This window comes from Gymnogyps californianus, chromosome 13 (assembly GCF_018139145.2).
Source record: "Gymnogyps californianus isolate 813 chromosome 13, ASM1813914v2, whole genome shotgun sequence".
NCBI classification, from domain to species: domain Eukaryota; kingdom Metazoa; phylum Chordata; class Aves; order Accipitriformes; family Cathartidae; genus Gymnogyps; species Gymnogyps californianus.
The window spans coordinates 19,812,561-19,838,547 of NC_059483.1; the positions used below are offsets into that span (position 1 = coordinate 19,812,561).

The 25,987-nt window shown below is 49.9% G+C and overlaps 1 protein-coding gene across 2 annotated transcripts in view; it reads right to left on the bottom strand.

Moving 5' to 3' along the window:
• Positions 1-2,619: 2,619 nt before the first annotated feature.
• The window catches only part of RBM6 (RNA binding motif protein 6), a 55,258-nt gene continuing 31,890 nt past the window's right edge, over positions 2,620-25,987 (bottom strand). The window contains exons 6-23 of one of the 2 annotated variants that reach the window (XM_050904670.1): positions 19,768-19,842; positions 18,045-18,105; positions 16,885-16,953; positions 16,492-16,494; positions 15,511-15,762; positions 14,831-14,991; positions 13,987-14,084; positions 13,449-13,491; positions 12,790-12,850; positions 11,735-11,826; positions 10,873-11,025; positions 9,129-9,218; positions 8,238-8,327; positions 7,334-7,603; positions 6,677-6,751; positions 5,978-6,075; positions 4,609-4,720; positions 2,620-2,819 (exon numbers count right to left, since the gene is read on the bottom strand). In XM_050904670.1, coding sequence (XP_050760627.1) covers positions 2,694-2,819; positions 4,609-4,720; positions 5,978-6,075; positions 6,677-6,751; positions 7,334-7,603; positions 8,238-8,327; positions 9,129-9,218; positions 10,873-11,025; positions 11,735-11,826; positions 12,790-12,850; positions 13,449-13,491; positions 13,987-14,084; positions 14,831-14,991; positions 15,511-15,762; positions 16,492-16,494; positions 16,885-16,953; positions 18,045-18,105; positions 19,768-19,842 — 1,929 coding nt within the window. In that variant the 3' untranslated portion in view covers positions 2,620-2,693. The remainder of the gene's footprint in view (positions 2,820-4,608; positions 4,721-5,977; positions 6,076-6,676; positions 6,752-7,333; positions 7,604-8,237; positions 8,328-9,128; positions 9,219-10,872; positions 11,026-11,734; positions 11,827-12,789; positions 12,851-13,448; positions 13,492-13,986; positions 14,085-14,830; positions 14,992-15,510; positions 15,763-16,491; positions 16,495-16,884; positions 16,954-18,044; positions 18,106-19,767; positions 19,843-25,987) is intronic. The other variant, XM_050904669.1, reaches the window with a different exon arrangement.

Sequence of the window (25,987 nt, forward strand, 5' to 3'; positions counted from 1 at the left end):
CTGTGGGTGCTCATTTTTGGCACACGCAGGTGCCCGGTATGCCCGGGTGCAGGACAGCCTGTGCAGCAGCTACCGACCTGCTCCCAAATTCCCCACTTCCCTCCAGTGCCGCTGAAAATGATGTCCCATCGCAGTCACGCTTCTTTCCCCTTTGTGCGTGAATGATTTCCAGACTCGAGAGCACTGGCTTGCTCCTCCAGACCTCGCGCCACCACAACTGCTCCCTTTTAGGGAGCTTATGCCCAGCAGCCCATCGCCTTCCCCGTCCATTCCCCCGCATGCCCGAAGACCGAAGCCCCAGCTTGCCACCCAGGCTGCAGACCTCCGTAACAGTCAGGGCCTCCTTCTGCACGTTTTTCCAAATTCTTCACCCTCGTTTGGAGATCACTAGGAGGAGTGTGAAGGGTTGCTACGCTGTGAGATTTTGCATTACTCGCCCAGGCTCTAGTTTGCGATAATTCCTCACTATTTCCACTCTAACAGAGTTATTGGGGTCCTGTGGTTCAGGGTCCTCACCCATATGCCCATTAAAAGCACCATTATCGTCAGTACCCAGACCCTCCCAATCCATAGACCCAGACAAGCTGCTCCTGGCTGCTGGTTGTGCCATGTGGTGTCCGAGTGCCTTTGTTTTAACGCACAAGCATTAGAGTGACCCTTCCTCCATCTGAACTTCCACATGGTTCTCTAAAGCAAGTTTCCTGAGCCGCTCCTCTCCCCAGGTTTGCGCAGGAGCCCCTAGACCCGACACAGAGGGGCTCTCCGGCAGGAGGGGGCTGTCACAGACCCTTTCTAAACGATAGGACTTGCCCCGGGCGCACATGTTCCCTCCCCTCACACCCATGTACTCACCAGCACCGCAATGCTCGTCCCCACCTCCGCCATCACCGGGTGCAGCACCAAGGACCGGGGTGCCAGCGAGCAAGTCCCCCACACCTCTCTGGGGTTGCCTGTGTCGGAGACAAGGAAATGGAGCTTGGACAGGTCTTTTGCTGCCTTTAGAAGTTGTCAGCCGTTGCAGGTGGCCTTCACCTCCGAATCCCACTGTCTTCAGCTTCCACATGTCCCCTGTTTTCCTTCCTGTCCTGGTTTCGGCTGGGATAGAGTTAATTTTCTTCCTAGTAGCCGGTATAGTGTTATGTTTTGGACTTAGTATGACAATAATGTGGATAACACACTGATGTTTTTAGCTGTTGCTAAGTAGTGTTTATACTAAGCCAAGGATTTTTCAGCTTCTCACGCCCAGCCAGCAAGAAGGCTGGAGGGGCACAAGAAGCTGGGAGGGGACACCGCCAGGACAGCTGACCCAAACTGGCCAAAGGAATATTCCATACCATGTGACATCATGCCCAGTATATAAACTGGGGGGAGTTGGCCGGGAGGGGCAGATCACTGCTCAGGAACTAACTGGGCATCGGTTGCCGAGTGGTGAGCAATTGCCTTGTGCATCACTTGTTTTGTATATTCTAACTCTTTATTATTATTATCATTATTATTTTCTTCTTTTCTGTCCTATTAAACCGTCTGTATCTCAACCCACAAATTTTACTTTTTTTCGATTCTCTCCCCCATCCCACTGGGTGGGGGGAGTGAGCGAGCGGCTGCATGGTGCTTAGTTGCCGGCTGGGGTTAAACCACGACACCTCCTTAGGGATATTTGACAGCGATGTCGGGGCCCGCTCTCTGCCGGGCGAGCAGGAAAGCAGCGGTGGGTGCCAGCCAGCGCAGCTCCGGCATCACCCTCCTGCGCATCGGGCACAGCATCTGCTCCCACTCGCTACCGCCATCAGCATCGTCCTTATCCGTACAGGCCATGCTCAGCCTTGTCACCCGTGGTCCCTGCCGTGCTCACACACACACACACACACACGCTTTCCCTGTGCTTTGGCCAAACCGCCCCCGTTACACGTCCCTGCCCAGGAGCTGCCTCTGCACCTCCCTGGGCTGCGCGAGCAGCACTTGCTCAGAACGGCTTTTCCTCTGACAAAGAGTCCCTTGCAGACCGCTACACAGCCCCTGCCACCCTGGACCAGCATGGCTATGTCCCCACAGGGGTCCCCAACACCACTGCCACCACAGATCCAGCCCTCCCCGTGCTCTGTGGGGAGGAAGGGGAGGGCTCTGCCCTGGTTGGGAAGCCCAGATGACACCCAGCGTTAGTTAGACCACCTTTAGCCATTAAGCTCTTGCTATTAATTGAACCCAGTTGTCCTTGCTAACAGCCAGGATGAATCCCACACAGGCCGCTCCTGCTCCTGAATTCCTCCCAAGCCTTGGAGCCATCCCCTGCTCCCAGCTCACATCCTGACCCACGAGTACACGGCACCAGGAGCATCCGTCCCTGCGCTGGCAGGGCACGCACTGCAGGACAGCGGCACTGCTGGCAGGGCCACCAAGCGACCAAACCTGTCCCAGCCCCACTGACATGGCTGCAACTCCCACAGACCTCATCAGCAGAAAGCGAAACACGATGGGAATCTTCCAAAGCATCACATGCTTTTAAAACATACCATTTTAGGCAAGAGACAAGCACTGACAAATTTTCAGTTTTATTAAAAAAATTCTAGCAGCAAAACCTGTAACAATTCAAAAAAAAAAAAAAAAAAAAAAAAAGACCAAACCCCCAAAAGAACACGACACCGAGAGAAAGAGACGGAGATGGAGAGAGACAGGCTTGGGGTTTTCTCCACCATTCACTCAAGTTCCTTATAGCGGGCGAACATGACTCTCCTGACGGCGTCGCGGTAGGTCTCGTTGGACTGCCTCTTGCTGGGCTTCCCTTGGGCCCCCAGGCCAGGGCCCTTCTTCCGATTTTCTGCCTGAAAACAGACACAGCTTGTGTTAGTGATTTCTCCTCTTCACTGGCTGCCCGTAAAGGAAAAGCTTCCCCCAGGCTGCTTCAGGACAGCTGACTGCTCCTGGGTGGATCCGGGAGAGGAGGAATGGCAAGTGCACTGTGTTCCTCCAAAAACTCTTTGGGAGAAACTATCGGCCCTTTGCGGGCAACAAAAACACGGCCAGCAAATGCCCGGCGAGAATCAAACCACAGGGATCGGCTGCGGAGACCAACACGAGCATACGGCGGGGTGGGAGTGGGCAGCCAAAACAGGCAGCGCCGGCAGACGAGAGGCAGCCGTGTGCGAGCGAGGATCGAAACAGAGCAAAAGGAAGTGCCAGCAAGAGAGCTGGGCTCCTGGGGAGCTGTTTGCAGTTAGCGTGCATTTGCACAAGCTCAGCTGTTCTCTCCTCTAATAGAGTTCCCATGGGCTCTGGTAGCTCACTTTTAATTTCAACCAGTTTTTAACGACTGGCTTTTGCAGCCAGCGTCTCAATTATTCAGTAATACCTGCCTAGAGTTAGCCCAGGAAAGCAGGCCCAAGGCTGAAAGTTTCTCTTGCTTTTAAGTCTGATCTGAATACCAGAGACGTCATCAATTAGGCCAAGAGATCAAAGTCCTGTGGGGCTGCAGCGGGCACATGGCTTTGCCCGGCATGACTTGGAAGTGAAAAGAAAGCACATCGCTAGGGCTCTTTTGCGAGGCCTTTATAGGAATCGTACGAAGGCTGTGCTTTGCAATCAGCTCCCCCATCTGGTCTGCGGAGCCCTGATCGGAGGTCAGACCTCCCAGAGCGCATCGCTGGAGCTGGCTCTTCGACAAAGCCCGTTTTATGGCCACAGGAAACTCTCCGCGAGGACTGAGCAACAGCTGGGGCCGGTTCCTGCTGTCTGCACTGAAGAGGGAATCTTGCCTCGTGTGTGTGGGCTCAAGCAAACACACGTCACGAAGCCTCAAATATTTGCCTTTAATGATATACTCGACTGCAAGCTGAATGTCACAACGCAAGCTGCGCTGCAAGTTGCCTGCCCCTCGGCGAAGCACTGACGCCACGGCAGCGAGGCAGCCAGGCGACAAACCTGCTGCCACAAGCGACGGCAGCCGCAAGGGCATGGTGCTGCTCACGTGCCCCTGGGCGAGGGAGAGCACTCCCTGCCCCAGGCCGCTTGTCAGATAAACCCTCTGCAGCAAATTAAGGTCCACTGAGAGACGAGCCTGCCCCAGAAGGCAGGATCTACCCAACCCTGCCTATCCCTGAAGCCCTTTGCTGATGGGGACTCTGCTCCTCATCAGACGACGTACCCTGGTATTCCCTTCTGAAGTCCAGAGTCCAGAACGGCAGCGAGAGCCTCGCAAGCAGAGCAGACAAACAGCATCACGTGCCCCGTGGCTTTGGCTATGCCCACGCCTCCCCGGAGGAGGATCACCTTTTCCCCCAGCTCACGCGGCTGCAAAGCACTGAGCTGGTGACCTGCTCAAACCCCAGCGTGGCTTTGGCAGGTATTAATCAGATGCTCGCGCCCTCCCTGCTCACTGTTACTCTATTTTCAACACCTCCAGATCCATATAAATTCCAGCCTTTTTCCACTGCCAACATACTTGCAGCCCCTCCCAGCCTGCAAAGTTAATTAGTGCACACATATTATTCCATCAAGCGGGTGCCAGGTCTTGCAGTCTGACTCTTGCTCCGGCTGGGAACTCGCTCCAGCTGTCTTGGGAGACACTACCGGCTGCAGGACAGTGATGTGTTTTGAAAGGAAGGGAAGACTCACCTCCATCGGTGATGTTGTGCCCTGCTGGTTGTGGCCAAAGCCTTTCTTCCACCCCGTGGACTGCAACATTCGATTCCCTTTGTTGTTACTATCAACCCTTGGGTCATAGTCACTGCAAAAGAGGAGAATCAATTGTCCGGTCTTGCAATGCTTCGAACACATGCCAGGGGTTTTTAGCTCTGCTAATAGCACCTTCATTGACATTCCAACTTCTCCTGAGGGATACTGAAGTTGTTTGCAAGAAGCACACCGCCCAAGGAAACCAACACGGTGGATTCTGTGTGCAGGGCTCAGACACCTTTGACCGCATAACTCCTTGTCCCACCTCAGGGGAAAATACACCAGGGACAGGAAATGAGCTCAGGCTCCAAAATATTTACGGTACAAGCAAGCCAGGAGCATTCTGTGCTTGCATATCTTAATCCGAATTTTAACAATAGCTAGAAAGTGCAGTCTAATCCCTGCTGCTCCGTCGATCTTTCTTTTCTCCCAGTGCTGTGGTCATTGAGCTCAATAGATGCAGTGTTGATTTGGACACCCTTTCTCCCACCTGGTCATTACTCATCCAAGACCATTAACCAAAACCCATAGTTTGAAAACCGCTCAGCACAAAAATAGCTTCCTTCAGGCAAGTTCTTCTTTCTGGCTGCTGCTGACACTGCACACAAACTGCTTTAGTTTATCCACAGCTATTCCAGGAAAACAGGGGAAAGAGAAGATGCGGATTTTTAAACTGCAAGACATGGAGGAAAGGTCTCCTTCTGAGGTGCTGTACCAGAAGGGAACAGGCACGTAACCAGTTTTGTCTTCAACACATGCCTAGCAGTTCCTCAGCCCACTGGAACACGCGAGCTTGCAGCAGGCAGGCCTTTCGAGAGCTCCGCACAGCACGCACTTTCTTCCTCCACCTACTCTGAATGAGATGGAAACAGCTCCCAGCGTTCCTCTGAGTCAGTGGAACAGATGAAACACAGCTTTGCTCTTTCTTTCAATGGCTAGATGCCAGGACAGGAGGACAGCAAGTGCCTTAAGGATGAGGCGGATGGGAACAGGCTGCATTCTGCTCCCCGCGCCTGGCCAGGCACACTCAAACCCCCCATCTCACCCATCCAGCTTGTCTCTGCTTTCCCCTAAATCCTTTTTTCCAGCCCGGCACTACACCGCCGGCCTCTCCCGTGCTCTCTGAGAAGTCCTGCAGCACAACAGGCTCACGCTTTGGGGAACTCTGCCCACAAGAATGACAGCCCATCTGGCTGTTACTCTTGCCGATCTACCCCAGTGGCCGATTCCTGGCCTTGGCGTGCCAGCAGCACACATGCCATCCTGGCATCAGCAGCCCCAAAGAGACCTAACCGAGAGCAGCCATTACCTCTCTGCGACCCGGTCATATCTGAGTCGTTTCCTCTCTGGTGAATCCATCTGCTGGAATTTCTCTCTCCGGTCATTTCCTTTGTCTTTATATCTCCCCTTCATAACAGAAAGAACAAAGTAAGTATGGGAGCTACGAAGTATTCAACACTCCACAGGAGCCTGCTCTGCAGCCAGGTCTCATCTCATCCTCAGCTGGCTGGAAATCTGTCCTGGGGACCCACAAACCCTGGATGTTTCTAGGACCCACAATCCACTTATTCTGTCCTGATGGCATCTGTTGGGCTGACCCAGACCTGTGGTTGCAGCCTTCCAGCTACGGCACCGGGAGCAGCTCTGCTACCTTCCAAACAACGGGCAGTTACAGCTCTCCCATTCCGGGCCAGGCAGCAGCAGCCCATACATTGCATCAATTTTAGATGGAAATCTGGGTCCCGCTTAGCCCAAAGCCCAGCGCTAGCTTGCAGGACAACAGAACCACACTCAGACCCTTCTGGGACGAGGAGACCTGCTCTTAGAAGTCACAGCACTATCTACGGGTCCAAATGCAGAGGGTGCCCACAGTTCAGTCTAAGACTCTCTGGGAGGCATTTGAGGCCCAGGCTGCAGGTACAGGTGTGTAAGTGGAGGGTCTGCCTGGGACCAACATCCCCCTAATGCAGGACCACTAACAGAAGTCTGCCCACCACCGCAGACCCACCTCACGCTCTCTCTTCTCCAAATATGCCAGTTCCTGCTCAGATCGTTTGATCTTCATATGTATCTCCAGGTTTTGCTGGAAGGAGGAAAGCAGAAGCCAGTGTCAGCAGAGGATACAAGCTGTCAGGGTCATTTGCTCCACCCGTAAGGAGTACAGGGAAAGCAGCGTGCTCTTGCACCTGCACTACACCAGATGCAATAGCTTCTCTTGCAGCCCAGACTACCTGCTCCCCCACAGAGGCCAGGAGCCCTTCCTCTCCACAGTAAGGAAAACAACCAGCCCTATTTTAACCTGCGTGCAGTTTGGGCCTCCTAGAAGCAAGAGCTCAAAGGCAGCACAGAACACGGGGAGGCATGTGCTAAGTTCTTACTGCTATCACACTCGTGTGTGCCAGCACCCCACTCTCCCCAAGCCTGAGCTATCTCGCTACGGCTTAAAAAGTCACACGTTGATGTTATAGCACTCCCGTGGCAGGAACAAGCAGCTCACACAATGCTTCGAACAGCGCTTTGATGGGAACTTTGCCTGCCGCTGTGTCAAATTCAGCACAGCTCTTCCCACCCAACCGTCGCATTTTTCCCTGCAGATCACAAAGCTGTTGAGCCAAAGGCAGCTTGCAGCACACGCACAGCCCCCCAGCCACCAGCTCCCCCATACCTTGTGCAGGTTGGAAAGCTGCTGGTGCTTGATAAGCACTTCCTTGTTGGGAAACTGCCTCCTGCACAGCAAGCAGGCCAACTTGTTCCAGTCGGTCAGCTTGTCGTCGCTGGCCTTGGCCTTCCTCGGCTGCTCCTCGCGTTGTGCTGGTGGGTGGGGAGGCGGCAGCCACTGCGCCTGCGACTGCTCCTCCTCTTCCTCCTCCTCTTCATTGTCGCTGTCTCCTCCATACTCTCCCAGAAGTCCTATCAGAGGGTTCACCACCTTGGGCTGAGGGAAGAGGCAGAAAAGTATGACAATTTGTAGCATCAAGCCTGCCCTGCCATGCGGGGCTCTGCTTCCCCAACCAATCTCCCCATGACTTCTGTCTCCATTCCAGCCCAAGAGCCAGAGCGCAGCATCCCAGCAGCACGGGCAGGGAACAGAAAGAAGCTGGCTGGCCAGCATTTAACACCACAGGGTAGATGCCCTTCTGTTCTCTAGACAGGCTGTGCTTTGGTGCCAGGCTTTCCCAATCTGCCACACACCTAAGCACAAGCAGCTGACCGAAGCAGCGGCTATTTGGCAGGGAGTTGCTGTCAGTCACTTCCTCTAGCAATGGAGATGAGTGAGGTTTGGCCTTCCTTAGTCCGGAGGCGGCTGGAAGAGTTTTCTGTCTGAGGACTGCTTGAGTGAGGAGACCCTGCTTAAATGCAGGTATTAAATTTCCCCATGCTAGAAGCCTACAAACAAGCTCAGAATTATAAAGCAAACTGCCTTCACCATTCCATTTCCAATGGTCCCTCCTCTGGCATGAGAAGCTGGCACCTCTGTCACTCAGGGTCATGGCCTGGCTTTGGTGAGCCTCTCTAGTCCTGTACCCAGGCTCACACAAGGCAAAAACCAATCCTGCGGAGCCACTTACCGGGGCTGCGCTCTCGTCCTTTTTCACAGAGGGAGGTAAGGGTTTTTTAAAGACATCTTCTGCAGAGAACTTCTCCTCTCCAGTCTCATTCTGAAACAGTCAAGATCAGGTGTTAAGACCGCCATAGCATGGACTCAGTGCATGCAATAGCTAAGCACCCATTTAAACAGGCCTCCAGGGAAACCAGGCAGTTGGCAGAAATGAGGTGGTGTTTTTGGTGGGAGACATTCCCACTCTGGGGAATCCACAGCTCTCCTGGAGCTATGCCCTTGGCTTCAGGGACAGCTGCAGCAGCTCACCGTGCTGTCCCAGCCTGCCCCGCTCTCGCTCTCTGCTGGACTGTGATGCTGACAGCGGCCCCAGCCGTGCCTCAGAGCAGTGAGGGAGCTGGGGCAGTGCCAGGTCACATTTGGACACCTCCGTGCGTGCACAAAGGACACGAAGACCAGGTGCAAAGATGAGCCCCACAGCCAGCCAGCATGGGAGCAGAGAAACCCACCACTCCAGGAAGAGTTAGAGTCCTGCTTGCCTGTGAGAAATGAGACAAAGCACAAGCACTATAGGTGGGGAGGGGAAAGGATGACAACCCCAGTTTTCTCTGCTGTGTCTGTGGCACAACATACGGCCAGGCTCAGCCGGCGTGGTGGTGTTTTCAGGATCTTCCTTATACTGGACAGAGACCACCAGAGACTGCAGTCACCCAGCACTGCAACAGGATGAGCCTGCGATGCTCACTTGTACGCTCAGCAGCACAAAGAGTAGGCTGGGGTGAAGCTTCACATCTACACACTTTACAGAGAACTGCTCTGAAGCCCTGGACATGCTCTAGTTTAGTGGTTCATTAGCTACTCCTACTTGCCTGGGGAAGACAAGTGCTATGCAATATCTTACCAGGCCTGCACTCTCGTCCTTTTTCACGGAGGGAGGCAATGGCTTTTTGAAGACGTCTTCTGCAAAGAACCTCTCCTCTCCAGGCTCATTCTGAAAAACCCAAGATTGGGCGTTAGGCCATCAGCAGCACAGGGGTCAGAGAGCGCACAGAGCAGCCAGGAAGCCACTTCTGAGCATCCACAGAAACCAGGCAGCCGGGAAAAATGATGGGAGGATTTCTACTGAAGATGCTTTCACCCTCCATTCAGACAAGACCATGTTTCTCCTAGGTCCCTAGGACACTTCCAAGTGCCCTTGAAACCAGGCATCCTCCATACCAGATGAGACTCCTTGGCTGGCTTGGTACCCGCCTCAGGGACAATTACACACCTCGGGTCCCAACTACCCAGGACTCGTCATGCCACAGAGCATATCCAGACCAACAGGCAAGGAGGAAAACAAAGTTTCTGCATTCATGGCTAAATCACTTCTACCAACTCTCCTGGCATTCCTCAGGCCCAGTCAGTATCACAGCACTGGGCTGTGCTCAAACACTGTCGTGGTTTAATCCCAGCCAGCAGCTAAGCACCACACAGTCGCTACCTTACTCCAGTGGGATGGGGACGAGAATTGGGAAAGAAGGTAAAACTCGTGGGTTGAGATAAGAACAGTTTAATAACTAAAGTAAAATATAATACTAACAATAATAATAATGAAATATAATAATAATAATAATAATAGTAATGAAAAGGAATATAACAAAAAAAAAGGGGGGGGGGGCGGCAGAACCAGTGATGCACAATGCTCACCACCCACTGACCAATGCCCGAGCAGCGATCCGCCCCTCCTGGCCAACTCCCCCCAGTTTATATACTGGGCATGACGTTCTATGGTATGGAATACCCCTTTGGCTGGTTTGGGTCAGCTGCCCTGGCCGTGCTCCCTCCCAGCTTCTTGCACACCTGCTTGCTGGCAGAGCATGGGAAACTGAAAAGTCCTTAACTTAAGATAAGCGCTACTTAGCAACAACTAAAACATCAGCGTGTTATCAACAGTATTCTCACACTACATCCAAAACACAGCACTGCACCAGCTACTAAGAAGAAAATTAACGCTACCCCAGCTGAAACCAGGACAAACACCCATGCTCAAACATCACTTTGGGCAGCTACTCCCAATCAGCAGCTCCCCACACTGGGGAGACAGCGTTTGCTCACTGGAAGCAGCACTGAAGGGCACTGCCCCAGGAGTGGGGCTCTGGGAGGGACCGTACAGGATGTATCTGCACTCGATCTCGGTTCACCTTTGCAGCCCATCTGCACCGCCTGCCTCATCTCCCTGCCTGTCTGTGATGTATGGAGGGGGCAGGAACTGCAGTTAGGGAGAGCTGAGTCTCTGTTATTATCTGATGTGGTACGTTTAAACCGCTATTTTTCTGTTGGCTCTGTCACAATAGCTGGGTGCTTTCAGCAGTGTGAGTGAAATGTGTGTCTCAGTTACCTGGATGTTTCTGAATCCTTTGCCATAAGGAAGGGATGAGAAGCCCTGATTTAATGTCACAAGAGAAAAATTTCAGGAACTTATTCCCACCTGGCCGGACAACAACCACGTTCCTGGCCTGCTGGTGACCCCATGTATTTCATCATTTTCTCTCACTGTCCCTCCTTTTTTGAATCCTCTATAAATTACTCTCTGTTTTCTAACCCCTCTTACCTCAGCCTCCTGGCTCAGATCTCTGATCATTCTGATGCCTGGAGGGATTTACCTTAGCAGAAGTACTTTTCCCTTTCTCCTTTTTGTCCCTATTGTCCCTGCTGTGTGGCTCCTTCCTTTCATTTGTCCGTTCCTGGCTCCCATGCCGCCGCCTTCTGCTCTCTGTAGGTGATGAGCAGGCTTCTCGGTCTATCGTGACTTCTCTCTGAAAGAGGGATTTGGAACAGACTTAGCCAAACCCCTGCAATCTTCTTATTGGGCACATTGTCCGTATTGGGCTGGGGAGACCAGCACAGTAAGAAGGGACTGCAGAGCTTCAGACAGCTGAGGGCAAAGGCTTCAGAACTTTGCTGAGGCAGAAGACAGTCTACCACAGCCAGGTCATCAGAGCACTATCCTGCTCGCCCAGAACACAGATATCTCCAGTATCATGAAAACAAGATGATAGTCCCAGAGAACCTCTGCTGATGGCTATTTTGGCATCCTTGTAACTGTTGCTGGCTGGGGTTGGGGAGCAAAGAGACCACAGATGAAAAGAGAGCTCTGCTGTCCATCTTTTAATACAGAGAGTCACATATCACATGTCTTCAGTAAAATCTAGCAAGGATGCTCTGCCCATAAGTCTACTCGATGAGGAGACCAAAAACCCTCCAAAGGCAGGGCTTCAGAGGCCAAAGAGGCAGCTACAGTAACTGGTTCAACACACAGCTAATGGGTTCCTCGCCTCTCATTAAGTTCATATTTTGGAACGTGTATCCCTTTTATACAGGTCAGAGGAACAGAGTGAGAAAAACAAAGCTGCCTCTATACTGTCCGATGCTACCCTGTCTTCAGGATCTAGCTGCAAAATCTCTCCAGAGAAGGGCAGTTTGTAAAAACGTACTGTGTGTAAAGCTTGCTTCCCGTGCACTCACCTGAGTCCTGGGGTCATAATATGTCCCAGCTATGGGATCATAGTAATTCCCAGTTTCAGGATCATAAATGTATGTGGACACATCTGATGGAGCTGAACAGAGAGAGAAGAGTTAACACCACAACCTTCTACAGACAGAACTTGCCTTTTACAAAGACAAAAGCATGAGCAAATATTACACTGGTGGAAGGACCAAGAGTGGGAAAGAAGAATTCTTCTCTCCTGGCAGGAGAGGTATGAGTATCCTCACATCACTCGACCTACATCTTCTTTTCTTCAAGGAGTAAGAAGGGAGACAGATTTTCACAATTCTTCTGTTTTAGGACTCTGGCAAAACTTCCACATCAAAACACACTTAGAGGGGCTGTGCTGAGATCACCAGACCACAACACTTGACCGGACAAAGATATGAAATTCAGTAATTTCCCTAAGAATCGGGTAATGAGTACCAGGCTCTCTGTCCACCCACCCCTGCGAACAAGGAAGATCTGTGCTCTTTCAAACAGTCTCCTGTTTAAAGTGATGACACTCCCCACATCCCTTCCGCCCCGTGGGTGCACAAAAGCTCCCGACAATAAATGGGAGCAAATTGTTTCTACAGGAAAAGCCAAAGGCCTTAAGGGTAGGCCCATAATGTGAGGAATGCTTCTCATTTCCAAAGTGTTATTAGACAGAGCTCAGCAATACTACATAGAAGTTAGCAGAACAATCAGGAGCGTTCTTCCAGCTACTGGCACTGCTGCATAAAGTGTATTTTCTTCCGTCTCATCTAGTAATTGCCAGGCTGATTTTATCCCATCAGTTTACCACAATAAGGAAAAGCACGCAGCAAGCTTCCTTTATCTGCACGTAGTTTTGCACAGTAAGAGTACAGAGAAACACATCATCAGATAGGAAAATGTGACTAAACAAAGTTGGCAAAGGAACTCAGAAGTGGGCGTAGCAAACAAACCTACTCTTAGCCTTTAAAAATATTTTTGGGCTGATTTCTACATGTCAGTGCCCTTCTAAGGAAGAAAAGTCTCCACAGTAGGAGTGAGGCAGAGCTTAACTTACACTGTGCTCTGGTGCGCCTCTGTGATTCGCCGCCCCTCCTGTCTCTCATGCCCCTTCTGCCCTGGAGTAAGTGAACAACACAAACAGATCAGAGACTCTTTGACAAACATCATATTGCTTCTCCTCCCTCTCACAGGCCCAAAGTTGAGGAAAACAGCTCATTTAGCTACCCTAAATAGAGCACAAGCAGACATAGTTTTTCATCTACAGAGCAATGGACAGTGTTGCAAAGCACAAGACCTCTGTAGCTTCCATGAATCTTTAAATGAGGTGCTCATGGCAATCCATATCGAAGCCTCCAGCCCATCCAGTATGGGAAGAGCCCTGTAGTCTAGTAACAAGCACTAGAGAGGAGACATTTACTCTGGGAACTGAGATCAGTCATCAGTTAAGTCACTCTGTAAAAGCGTGGTATAGAGTAATCCGGCCCAGAACTCCCTCAAGCAGCATCTGCACTCTGACTTGCACTTCTATGCACGTTATAAACACAGTGTTAGGGCCAGAGTAGCAGGGAAGAGGACACTTGAGCATTATCATCCCATCTTCAAACATGCTGAACTTTCAGCAGCCCAAAGGGAAAAAGCCTAACAAAGTCAGGCCTATAAGCCCCAGTGCTCCCTCCCTTTCCAGCAACCTGCTGGGAAGCTGTGCAGACCTACCGGGCCATAGTAGGAGTTGTCACCGTGCTCCCCATAGTCATTCCTGTTGAGACAAAGGTGGCAGGTTAGTGTCAATCTGGCTTCACATTAACCTCAGTATACTCAAAATGATCAGCAGGACCAATAAAGGCAGAAAGACCATCTTCGCTGGCCGCATGTTGGATTGTGTCCATCCCGGGAGACAGAGAGACTGCAGATCACTGTCTCCACAAGAGTTATGACCACACTCACTGCTGTGTCTGCAAAGATGAATCTCTCCAACTGCATTTTAAAAAGCTGAACCCATTAATTCCCTCACAATGAGATTTGATGGCTGGACAACAACAAGAGGCCATGCAATATGATGATTAATCCCATACTGCTCAATCACTGAAGCTTCTTCTAGCTCCAATGCCTTCACCTCTCCAACACATATTTAGGTTGTAGGAACATCTGTGCTAATTCATGTGCCAACCTTTAAGCACCTGATCTGACAACACAGCTCTAGCCTTGCAGCACGTCACACAAAGGACAACCCTCCTGCCTCATCTGTCTATACCTTCTCCTCCCTGTAGCAAGATTCACTTCCACTGTACGTCCATCAATGCAGATAGGGGGATCCAGATTCTGCAGTATCTTTAGCAACCTCAGCGCCTCCTGTAAAAGGAAAGGAGAATTTCACATCCATGAGAAGGAAACATAAGCCCGTTTTCCAAATCCAGTCTGCCTGAAAGGAAGGCTTTGTGCTTACACGATGACCACAGTAGGACAGGAAACACAACGCTTTTGTCTAAATATTAGTGAAAGGTATTTAGGATGTGACAAAAAGGATAAATGCATTGTTAGGTTCTCTGCTTGTCCTATGACTGTTTTCAGCAGCCAGCTAGGGACTATATTCTCCTAGGGCTGCTAAACAATGCAGCACCGTGGCTGCTGTTGCCCCAAAGAGTTTTGGTGAACACCCTCTGGACCAATGCCAAAGCACAGCTATGGAGTCTGGGAGTCACTCAGAACCAGAAAATGCGAACCCTCCAACGTGGGACTGTCTGTTAATTAAGGTTCTTGCCTTCTGCAGACAGAAACCATTGAATTCAAGTTCCTTGCAAACAAACTATCTGTGCAAGAGGTGTTTGAGTTTAGGAAGATCTACAAAGAAACGTATTGAGGCAAGAAACTCACTTAGCATCACAGCTTGTGACAAAAGACAATCTTTGGCTCCTAAAGCCAGAGAGCAATAGCTGTATCAGATATTCCCTGTCCCTAGCCAGACAAGCAGAAGGGAGGACTCACTCCAGGACAGCTGCCTCACAAGTAGAGCTATTTCTTATATTTCTGTGGTTTCTCTACTTCTACAGACTATAGATGCCAACAGGGGGAGCATGTGAAAGCAGGAAACTACTTACAGCATGTGAATCCAGTTCAATGAAGCCATAGGTCTGCCCCATCCGTCCAGCCTTGTTCTTCATGATGCGCACGCTGGATGTGGAGAGACGCACATATGGGGCCAGGAGCCCCACAATCACTTCTGGTGGGGTGAATCGAGTAATACGCTTCAGCATAATTGCTGTGAAGCACAATGAGGGAGGTGGCCAGGAAAGAAAAAGTAGTAAAAAAAGATAATTCAGATCGAAGTTTACCGTGACAGCACAGGTAAAACTAAACCCACGCAAAGCAACAGCATGGCTTCTTGCAGTTGAGTCTGGAAGCCATTGCTTTTTTTCTCTCCACTTTGCAAGATGTTCAGAGTACCACCTCCAATTGCTAACCTTTCCTTCCCAGAAAACAGAGCAGAAAGTAGGCCCCTCCTCAGAGGAGCTCAGCCCAGGGTAACTGCTGGCCAAAGAGACTTTTGCTGCTGTGCTAAGTGAACTGCACCATCCTGAAGCCAGCTTGCCCTGAATTAATTTTCCTAAAGGCAATTTGCCAGCACCTTTGGAGCTGGACAGCCCACCATTACTTGACGCCATGGATCTGCACAACATAGAAACAGCCTCCAGAAGTTTTAGTGAAATGCTGCCCTTTCTGCAGATGGCCTCATGGAGTGCAAGCAAGAGGAATCCAAAATCGGCCCTGGGCCACTCACTTCTGCTTCCTCCACCATCCTGTGGTGTGGTTTCCTCTGCTTCTCTCTGAGAAGGCAGCTCCTGGTGCCGGTCCATGTCCCTTCTCTTCTCCTGTGAGGGCCGCCGCTCTCTCCCTTCATCTCTCTTCCTTGGCTCCTGTTCCTGAGGCTGACACTCCTGCTGTGGAGCAGGAACCGAGGGCTGGAGAGGCTGCTTTGGAGATCCTGGTTGCCCTGATAACTCTTGCTCAGGTTTTTCAAGCTTTGTCTCTGCTATTAGAGAGGAGAAATGGACTGGTTCCACATACAGTGTTTCAGCATGTATTTTTCTTCTCCTATTTTCTGGCCGCTGCAGCAGCACCCTGTATAAATGGCTAACCTGTTCTGCCCTTTGCATATCCCGTGTCTTAACAGTGCAGACACAAGCTGTGTAAAGGACAAGCTAGATACTGCTCATCCTTCCATTGCCTGGTTTCATGTTGGGCTCCTTTACCTGACCTCTCCTGTCACAGACAAGAGGCTTTTTGGCCTCCTTTTAGGATTGGCTCTTGCCTGGGCAAACGTGAATCAGGGATGGGTTTGGATATGTTCCTCCCATGTCCAGGACAGCCTACATGGCAGTGATATCCTTACTATGCCTGATGTATTCTTGAACACCCATAGCTGAGCAATATCAACTAGTAACTGTCACCCTGTCTCTATGCTAGAGGAAAAGTGGGTGCAGACCCCTATGATCACAAAGTGAAATGCATTATAATACAGTCACTGATTTTTATCAGGTGCCTACTTACCACAGATGAGGCAGATATTAGGTAGAAACACCCTGCCCCCCAGCCTAGCTATGCAATACAGAGAAGATAAATCCCATCAAGTTTCTGTGCTTGAAGGCCTCTGAAGCATCTGGCTTCACTTCAAAAGAGATCCCCACCTGAGCTTCTAAAGCTGTTGGAAAGGGAAGCCAAAGCTGTGGGGCTGCAAAGTCAGACATCACCAGCCCTGCACCTGCTGCTGAAGCCTCTTCTCACAAAGAGAAAGAAATGAGAGTGCAAGACTTGGCACAGCGAAGCTTCACTGTTTTATGTCCCCCAGAGCACCTCCCCGCTCTCGTTCTGTTTGGGCAGTGGGCAGCACGGCAGAACACACGACGATTTTGCACGTAAATGTTGGGAAAGCTGCACACTGACTTGCTTGGCTGTCAGCACAGCTCATGTTGGACAGGCCTGTACTAATTTGTCTGCAGTTTGCAGCGTGCAGAGTTTTGGCTACACTTCATGAGCAGAACCTCATGTAAAATTTGCATATGAAACCAGTCTGCTCGTGCAGCTGCGAAAACTGCCCATGCAAATCACACAGACATGAGCACAACCCCGGAGATGGGGAGAGCAATTCGCTTACTGAATTCTTGCTCAGCTGATGTGTCCTCTCCCTCAGAACCACCTCTGGACTCGGGGCCTGCTCTGCTCCCTGTAAGAGAGGCATATTAAAGTCCATTTCAAGACCATCAGTCACAAAGCACGCAAGAACTCATGCAAAGCTGCAGTAACGACTGTATATGCCTAGAGAGTTGTTTTGTTTCACCCAGCAATTAAAGGACAGTCATAAAGAGGTTACCTTATTACACTTTTTCACAATCAACAAAAGCAGGTCAGTAAGAAGCATGCACCACAATCTGTCTTCACAGCATCGTAAAGGCTCTGTTTAATCTGCTCCTTGGCAGTTTTATTACAACCCACAGTTGTGTTGGGCCAGCTATGCAAATTTTGCCTTCATAACGCTGATGGAGGAGCCACAGTGCAAGGAAAGCACAACCACGGGGACAGTGCCTTCAGTAGATAGAGTTCTGCATCAGCATTATTTTAATGCCCTTCTGCCTGGGGTATGCGAGTAAGAAATGCAAAACGTCAGAAGTGTGCTCAAAGATACAGAGTCAAAGCTTACAGAGTGCCTGGAATACCTACTCAAAGAAATCAGTTCCTCAAGGCAGCGTGTTTTGGCTCTCATGCCCTCCCACCCCAAAAAGCAGAGGTGCCGGTGGGGTGAGGAGAAGCTCCTGGAGGAGCAGAATTCCTTTCCATGCACTTCTTACAGTCAGCAAGGTGAGTTCAGCCATTCAAATCCTGGATTCACCTCTAATCTGAGAGCCTCAAAAGAATAACACTAAAAACATGCAGCTGCATCTCCCAAGGAAGGTGGGTTGAGGGGAAGCCATCTCACCTACGGCCAGCAGTACTAGCTCACAGTCCTGGAGGACACACAACCTGTAACTCCGTGGATGAAGAACAATGCCAGAGCAACAGGAAGGAAAGGCTTTGTGCAGTAAGACACCTCTCCACCAAGCCCCACAAGAACAGAGAACCTGGTAGCAACACATCCGCATGTAACATCTTTAGTGTGGACAGGGAAAAGGGTCTAAATGAAGCAAAACTAATAATCCTCCTACACAGCGCTCAGCTGGTCCACCAAGAGGGATGCCACAGGGAAGCCAGAAGAGAAACTTACTTGTCAGGGCAGACGAAACTTTAACTGACCAAGCACAGGGGACCAGATATACTCACCATCTCTTGGGAGCTTGCAATAGGAGCAGGAAGATCTGTAGCCCACAGTACACACCTTACACTGCAATGGAAGATGGACAGCATGAGGAAGTCATGTTTTGAAGGCAGTGGGTACAACCTACTCCAGAAGGCCAGACTCTGCAGTGCTTTCAGAAAGTAACAGCCATGGAAAAGTTACAGTGAGAGCTTGAGAGACAGGATGGGCAATGGCAGCAGGAGCCTTGGCTGGAATGGAAGGAAAATGCTCACATGGCTCACAACTGGGATTGCCTTGGGAACAAGATTTTCATACAGCTTCTGAGCACAGATTTGTTCACACCATGGAGGTACTTCACTAGTCCTCTCAAGTGATGCTGGACCAAAAAGCTCCATGCTAGGCACCACACTGCTAGCCACCCTGTTGTTTCAAAGGATCCAAAGTTACCTTTGTATTCTCTAATCTCAACTGACTCCTAAAGCAGTGACAAAGTCCTTATCTGAGCTAAACTGTAGATACTGATGTAATTTGCTGCACAGGGAGAGTCAGTGAAGAGGTGTCTGCTAACCAAGAGGTAGAGCTGTACAGGCTCGGATGGTTATCCCACCCAGAGCCGCCGCGGAAAGAGCCAAGTGCCCCGTCTTCACAGCTCTCTCTGAACACAGCATTCCTAACTTCCTCTTCAAGCTCTCTGTAAATGCATTGCTTCTCTTCCACACAATTTTTTTTCCTCTAACTAAAGCCCTGCAAATGCTCTGGGGCATGAGAAAGCTCTTTCAGGCCACGCTTGTGCGCAGCAACAGTAGGGACATACGCTCCAGCTACTTCTCACTGCACTGAGAGCTGTTGTGAAATCACTGCCTGAAACTGCTGTCTCTACTTGATCTCTGGAGCATTGCAAGCATAGATGAGACGCCAAGCAACGGCTCTGCTGGCAAGTGGCGTGCATCCAATTAGCCTGGATGAGGGTCTTTGTAGCCCAGTGTGATCCAGTGGTCAAGGTGGGAGTCTAACCAGAACCAATCCCTTCCCGCCCTGCTGCAACCTCTTGGTCTGCAGTCAGTGGGAATGCAGGCAACAACTCTGCCCTTTGCTCTAGCACTCCTCCCCAGCCTACTGCAGCCCAAAGCGCCTGTTCTGGGAGAACTGTGGGAAGGGCATGGGAACAAAACTGACCCCTGGGCAACTGTGCCTCCCCAGAAACGGGCCAGTTCCAGTCTGTACTAACTGCTGCCTGGACTTGCACTCATTTCCATGCTTCCTTCCCTGCTGCACTTACTACACCCAAATCTAGATCACAGGCTCCTGCGTGAGACAGAGGGGTGGTTTGCACTGTTACGCTGGTGAAAGCTCTGGTTACCTGGGCAGTGAAGATACTTGCGGTTACACACGTGAACCAGAGTGAAAGCCTGTTCCATTCCGGTTGGCAGAATCACTGTCTCATTTTGCAAGGAGAAAGGATCCACACACTATTTTCCCCATGTTAAAAGGGAACCACTGCACAGGGACGAAACTGCTCTGCACGTAAAACACTGGCTACCTGTACCAAAGCAACGTGCACTCATAGGTGGTACCAAAAACAAGGTAGGGAAAACCACAGAAGTTTAGAAGAGGCAAAAGCTTCAGGACAGGTATTACTCTTAAGGATCTTCAGCCACTGAGCAAGTATCTAACACTCCTCTCTGCTGCCACTGCCATGAGAGCCAGCAGGGGAAGCACAACACAGCTCTCTGATCGCATACTTACACGTTTGCAGCGCCAAAACTCTGGGCACGGAGTGTACTCAAGGGTCACTTCTTTGCCACCGATCGAAAGAGTTCCCTGTTGAGACAAGGGGGTAAATGACGAATGTGCCCAGCACACGCAGATTACTCAGAGGCAAAGAAAGGGGTTAAAGCTCTGGTTCCTAAAGGTTTCTCAAGTGAAACAGGGTGAAAGGGGAGAAAGTCTCCCGGTTCAGTTAGCTGGAGCTTTGCCATGGAAGTGGAAGGGAAACTGCCTGTGCCCTGCTCTAGCACGGGGCTACAAAGCTGCGTGTTAGCTCCAGAGGAACTAGGCAGAAGAGGCTTTGCCACCTCCCAGGAAGAGCAGAGACAGAGTAACCAGAGCACGAGAGGGAAACTGCTTTAACTTGCTTTTGTCCACATGCTGGAAAGGGGCAGCTGGACAGCCTCCTTCACACCAGCCACCACCAGGCTGGCCTCAAGGCAGCTACTTGAGGAGGAACACAGGGAAAAATGCCACTGAGGTGAGAGAATTTTCATACTTGGGTTAGTCTTCATGTCACTCATGAAACCCTGGCTTTCCTTCAGAGAAGTATGCCAGCACGTGGCAAGGCCACTGGCTCCGCAGCCAGCAGAGCCACTGCTCTGCAGCCAGTCCTTGGTGGGGCTGGCCTCAAGCACCTGTGCAGCAGCAGCAGAGGAGCTCCACTGCCTACAAAGACACATTGCTTTCAGCTCCACGCATGACGCTTTGGAGAGACGTCAGGAGCCCAACAAATCCATAAGCTTTGCTGAAATGCAGATGATTTAAGGGTGAAATGAAGTCGTAGGTGCAAGTCCCCCAGCTCCTGCCCAGAGCAGCCCATAAAAGCAGTGAGCAGCAAGGATTCCTGGGGCTCTCATCTGCCGTGGACAACAGACCATGCCTGGGCATGCAGGATGCAGGCCGAGCCGCAGATGCACAGAGCCATGAGACATCTCATGTCACGAGAGGCACTGCCAGACCACGCAGTCTGTATTTCCCAATACCACAACATAAGACTCGTTGACAATAACGAGACACAGACCCAGGTCTTCCAAGCCCCAGGAGAGCAGCTGCTCTTCTGGCCCATTGCTGGATGGTACAGACAGATGTCAGGGAACTGCAAATGGCCCCAAGCTATTTTGGGGACCTCTGGTGAGTCAGAAGCTTCCCAGGTACTCTGACCCAGCAGCCTAGTCATGCAAGAGCCCCCCAGAGCAAACCATGAACATGAGAAAACAAGTTCCTAGAGTTATTATTCAGAAGTTACGATACACTCATGCATAAATTGCTGTGCAGAACGTGAGGGAGATGCTAGGGAATATGTAAAGTAGGAGGGAAGAGTTCATGGGAGGGAATCACTCAGCGGCGGTACAACAACAATCCTTTAACCCCTACGAAAAAATGCAGCAGAGAAAGTTGGAGACGAAAGACACTGCTCCGTAAGGTCGGGTTCCATCACCTCCCCTCTCCACAGCCTGCCTTTTATGGACCAAGGCCCTCCTTTCCTACCAGGCCCATATGCATTGAACTCTTCAGGGGTTTCCTTTCTGCCGCCCAGCTGTTCAAGCACTGCTTTCCAGCATGGATTTGCCTTCGCCTCACAGAAAGCTGAGCCGTTCCTAGACCTTGCTGAGGGCTGGCGTGTGCACCCAGAGCACAGTGCTGCAACTTCAGACGCAAGGAATCTCCTTGGGATCTATTCACAGCGTGGAGTATTGCCTACTTTACACGTCTAGGAGAAGGTTTGCACCTTCTTTAAGGCACATGAGGAAACACAAGTGAGAAAGACACGGAAGTGGAAATCAAGGCTGTCCCACTGGGACTGCTGGTCCCTTTGAGATGGACACGCTCCCTCTCCCAGGCAGGGCACCCATCACATCACACACTCAAGAGACGGGCAGTGCCAGGAGAGCAGGCTAGAAATGCCCGCGTCTGCCTCAGGACCCACCGAGCACAGGCAGGGAGAGAAGGCAGGGTGCACATCCTCACGAGCAGAGCTGTGGCCACTCTGTGAACCCAGGAAAGTCCTCAGAAACAGCAGCTCCTCAGCAGGCAGTTGCAGCCCTGCCTATGAGCTCGGGAAACAAGGACAACTAGATTTGAGGACACTTCCTCTGGTAGGGCAATCCACCATACAGCTTCATCCCTCTACCAGCCATTGAGGATAAAACTTGCCAGAAAGCCTTAAGATTATTTTTGGTTTTACGGAAAATGTTTTTTAAGTGCATGTGGTGCTGGTCTCTACTGCAAATTAAGTTCTCAGAGACTGCAGAAAGTGTCACTTGCATAATTACTCCCTAATTTCCTTAACACCCTGCTGATTGCCTGCTCACTTTTTCAACAAGCTCTCTCTTACTGATTTCTTCTTGATAAAGTCATTTTCAAGGTTGCAATCATCATTTAACACTCTAAAATGAGTCCTTCATTTAGGACACACATTGTCAGGATTCAGTGACTTTAAATTCCTCATTCCCTCATTTTGTTACTAGATTCCATCCCAAATATTTTCAGAACCTTTATTTCCTCTAGTACCCGCCACCGCTTACTCTTTTTCATCTATATCTTCTTCGTTTTCTCTGCAAAATGTTTTGGATAATACTCTAATTTTCAGTTTACCACTTTCAATTGAGCAGATCTTTGTGAAATCACAAAGCTTTTCTGAGAATTTCAGGGAACAGTGCTAGGGGGAAAAAAAAGGTAAGCCCAAGGTATGCCACATGTACTGTCTGGTACCCAGACTGTAACTTTCTCTTCCATATTCACGCATTTTATCCTGGACCTCTCTCACCGACTCACCTGTGCTATGCCCGTTAATTCTCCTTGTGGATTTTCAACATCCTGTACTTCTGAGCAGCTTGGCCTTTTCTTTCTAAATCAGTATGCTACAGAAATGTCTCTCTGGTCCTCCCAGTCAGGAACCTCCCCCTCAAAACTAGCAGTAAACACACGGTTGACTCACCAGTGAAGGGTTTAAAAGGCAGCACAGCTCTGCAGTACTAGAACACCAAGCTCTCAGCCATGGAAATGTCTAGATTTCCAAGGGCACGAGCAGATTCTACTGTTTTTTCTGAATTGCCAAATTCATCAAAACAGAGCATCGGGACTTTACTGCTGGGAGCAATGATTTATGCTACTGTTCGATATCTTTCAAACACAGTTATGCATGTTTTATTGCTTAGAGCTCTGTTGGAGATGCAATACTGGATTCTAGTCTAAGTGATACAATTCAGTACAAGCCATTTCAGCTAAAGCTACTAAAAAATCTACATCATCTGGAATAATAGCTGATGGCCTAGTATGTAACTATTACTGCCAGTAGACTCTGATCAACTGAGCAATCCCATCATGAGGTGGTCATAGAGAGCGATGCCATGAAACCATAAAGCCTGTTTGCAGAAAGCGCACACAGCAAGTAGCAATGTCTCAAAGCCCTTCACTGAGCAGGGACAAACCCCAGAAGAACAGGTTACTTTAAGAGAGGGAAAGAAAAATGGGAAATCCCTTAGCCATGATATCCACAGGTGATGAAATCCTTCCAAAAGCACTCTGGAGACTTCACGTCTGCTGGGCACAAGGCTTCAGCAACAAAACTCCAGTTTTACTAGAGCAGTTTCCAAGCTCTTTGTCCCCAAAGTTAAACCAGAAGCATTAAAAGAATATCAGTAAGATCTAAATGGTAAAGCTAAGCCTAACTGTAAGAAAAAAACCAGACCACACTCCTAGCACACGTAATGCCCACTCAGGAGGTTGGTTTTAACTCACCTCTAGTTGATCCTCTTTGCAATCGTACTAGTTTAGCAAGGAAAGAACTCACCTCCTGCTCCGAACAGAGCACAGCTAACTCACATGGGCAGGAGAAATTGTGCGTGCTACCGAGTAGTGCAGGTACGTGAGCACAGACTGCTTTGATCACGCTTCCTAGGGAAGCAACGCAGCTACTGACGGGGCCAGGAGACAGACTGCTGCAGGTCAGGCATGGCACGAGTTACCCACTTTGGCTGCTTATCTGTTAATTAGCATTTACAGTTGGCATGCTGGTATTTTTCATGCTTGTTGACAGCCTTCTAATGATGATGACTGGGGGTTGAGGAGGGGGAGAACTTGCCAAAAAAGTATCTCTATGCTCTCCAAGACCGAGATGACAGAAGAATATAAATCATCAATGTCAAAGTTTTTGCTAACTGTTTCTCTGAAAAAAATTTAGAGCATCCAAGAGTGACCTAGAAAATCTGAAACGTGGAGAGCTTTCAGAGCACGGCACACTCCCTCAAATCAAACCAGGCTTCTGCTTTAACTGAATTGGGCCAAACATTAAAACCTTCAGTAAAATTTCACTTTGGAGCCTCTTAACAATGAGCTGACAGCTCTCCACATATTCCACCCTATGGGTCATGCTTCAGCAGCTACCACAGGGGCTGCCAAACCGCATGGAGACGTGGATGTAGCAACCAGTGCCGCTGTGGATTGCTGTGGAGGAAGTGTGCTCCGGCTCTTCCAGCGGGATGGTAACTGCATGCCACTGTCCCTTGTCACAAGAAAGGCCATGGGTACCTGACTCAGTGGAATAGCAATTGTCAGTCTCAGCTTTACAGATGACACACCTGGAGCGGCACAGGTCATTTCTGGAACAGAACCAAGGCTCAGCTCTGGAGCCCCCAGATCCACAAGGATTAATAAGCCAAAGTTTTCTCCTTGGCTACAACCACAGAGCAGCAACCAAGGGAGTGCAGGAGGTGCCTGCACCACAAGCAAACCATATTCAGATCTCCTCCAGCGGCTGGCTCGTGCACAAAACCAAACACCACTTCAGCTAATTATTTCCTTATATTGTTCATAGTTTGATTAAATGGAAAATATCCGCGCCATGAACTAAAAGGTTCTGGTATCCTTCTTGCTGAGTAATAACCAAGTCGGAAGATTGACACGGTTCCACATGTTAAAAATGAACTGAAAATATTGTTTGCAAACAGATGTAAAATTGCATACAAAGATTATGACAAAAGAATGCTTACGGGCAGTACAGCAAAGCAGTCACATTAAAATACCAGAATTAACCTCATTTACGTCATGTTAGTTCAGCCCTCATGCATATTTACTATAATTAGGATGGTTATTCATTATACCTCCATTATTTAAAAATTATTTAAACCAATTAATGACTAGTGTTTATTGCCTTGGGGAGCCTCAGATAGTACCCCAGGAGGCAGCCTGGGAATGCCGAGGGAGCCCACGGTCCCAGCAGCACTTCCTAGAACACCGAGCTCTCACCATCCTCAGGGTATTTTCCAGTCCTGGCCTCCAAATGTACGGGACGGCACAGCACGGGGAGACAAGTGGCTGACAGCAGAAGTCGAGTTATCTAATTGTAACCACAAATCAGACTGCTTTCAGGTTTTTCTCCAATTTGAGTATGGATTATGAATGCAAATTTAACAGGCCCAACCGCAACACAATGTAAATTACGTAATTGCATCCTGTTTCATTGGCATGGTTCTCATCTCTGTACGGAGGCTGGAGGGAAGCTGGCAGGGAGAGCGCAAGGCTCTCTCCCTTAAGGTATTCATCTTCAGATAAAGCAGGCAGACGGGGTCAAATACCAAAGGTCCCTCTAACCCACACATCCCCAGCTGGTCATGGAATTCCAGAGGCAGCAGTTTCCTGGGACAGAGCAGAGGGCCAACACCAAGACACCTGGCAGGATAAGAGAGCAGCTGGATATATTTCAAAACAAGATCATCTCAGCCACAGAAACTGGCTTCTCATCCCGTTTTTTCCATATGCTGAAGTTTTCATCTCCGAGCTCCTTGGCAGCTGCTGTACAAGGGACTCAACTCTACAGAGCAACAGGCAGAACATCTGCTTACCTTTGACAAAAAGCAGATGAGAAAATCTGTGAACCCACAAGCCACAATCCATCTGTAATTAAACATTTAGAAAACAGAGCATGACATGGAGAGATGAAGAAACAAGAGCAATCCGGCCTGCTGCAGGGTATTGCAGCATCAATCCGGCATTTCCTGCAGGAACAGTAACTATTATTACAGGTCTCTACCAAGACTAACACTGAGACGAATCTTGCACAATAGTTGTGTTAGTGGTCGCCTGGAAAGGAGTATGTTTGGCTCCTGAGCATCAGTGATGCTTGGAGCTCAAGAGCGCGTGGCATCACTTTGAACCATTTAGCAGTAAGGCATTTGTTTCAACAGTGATCTGATGC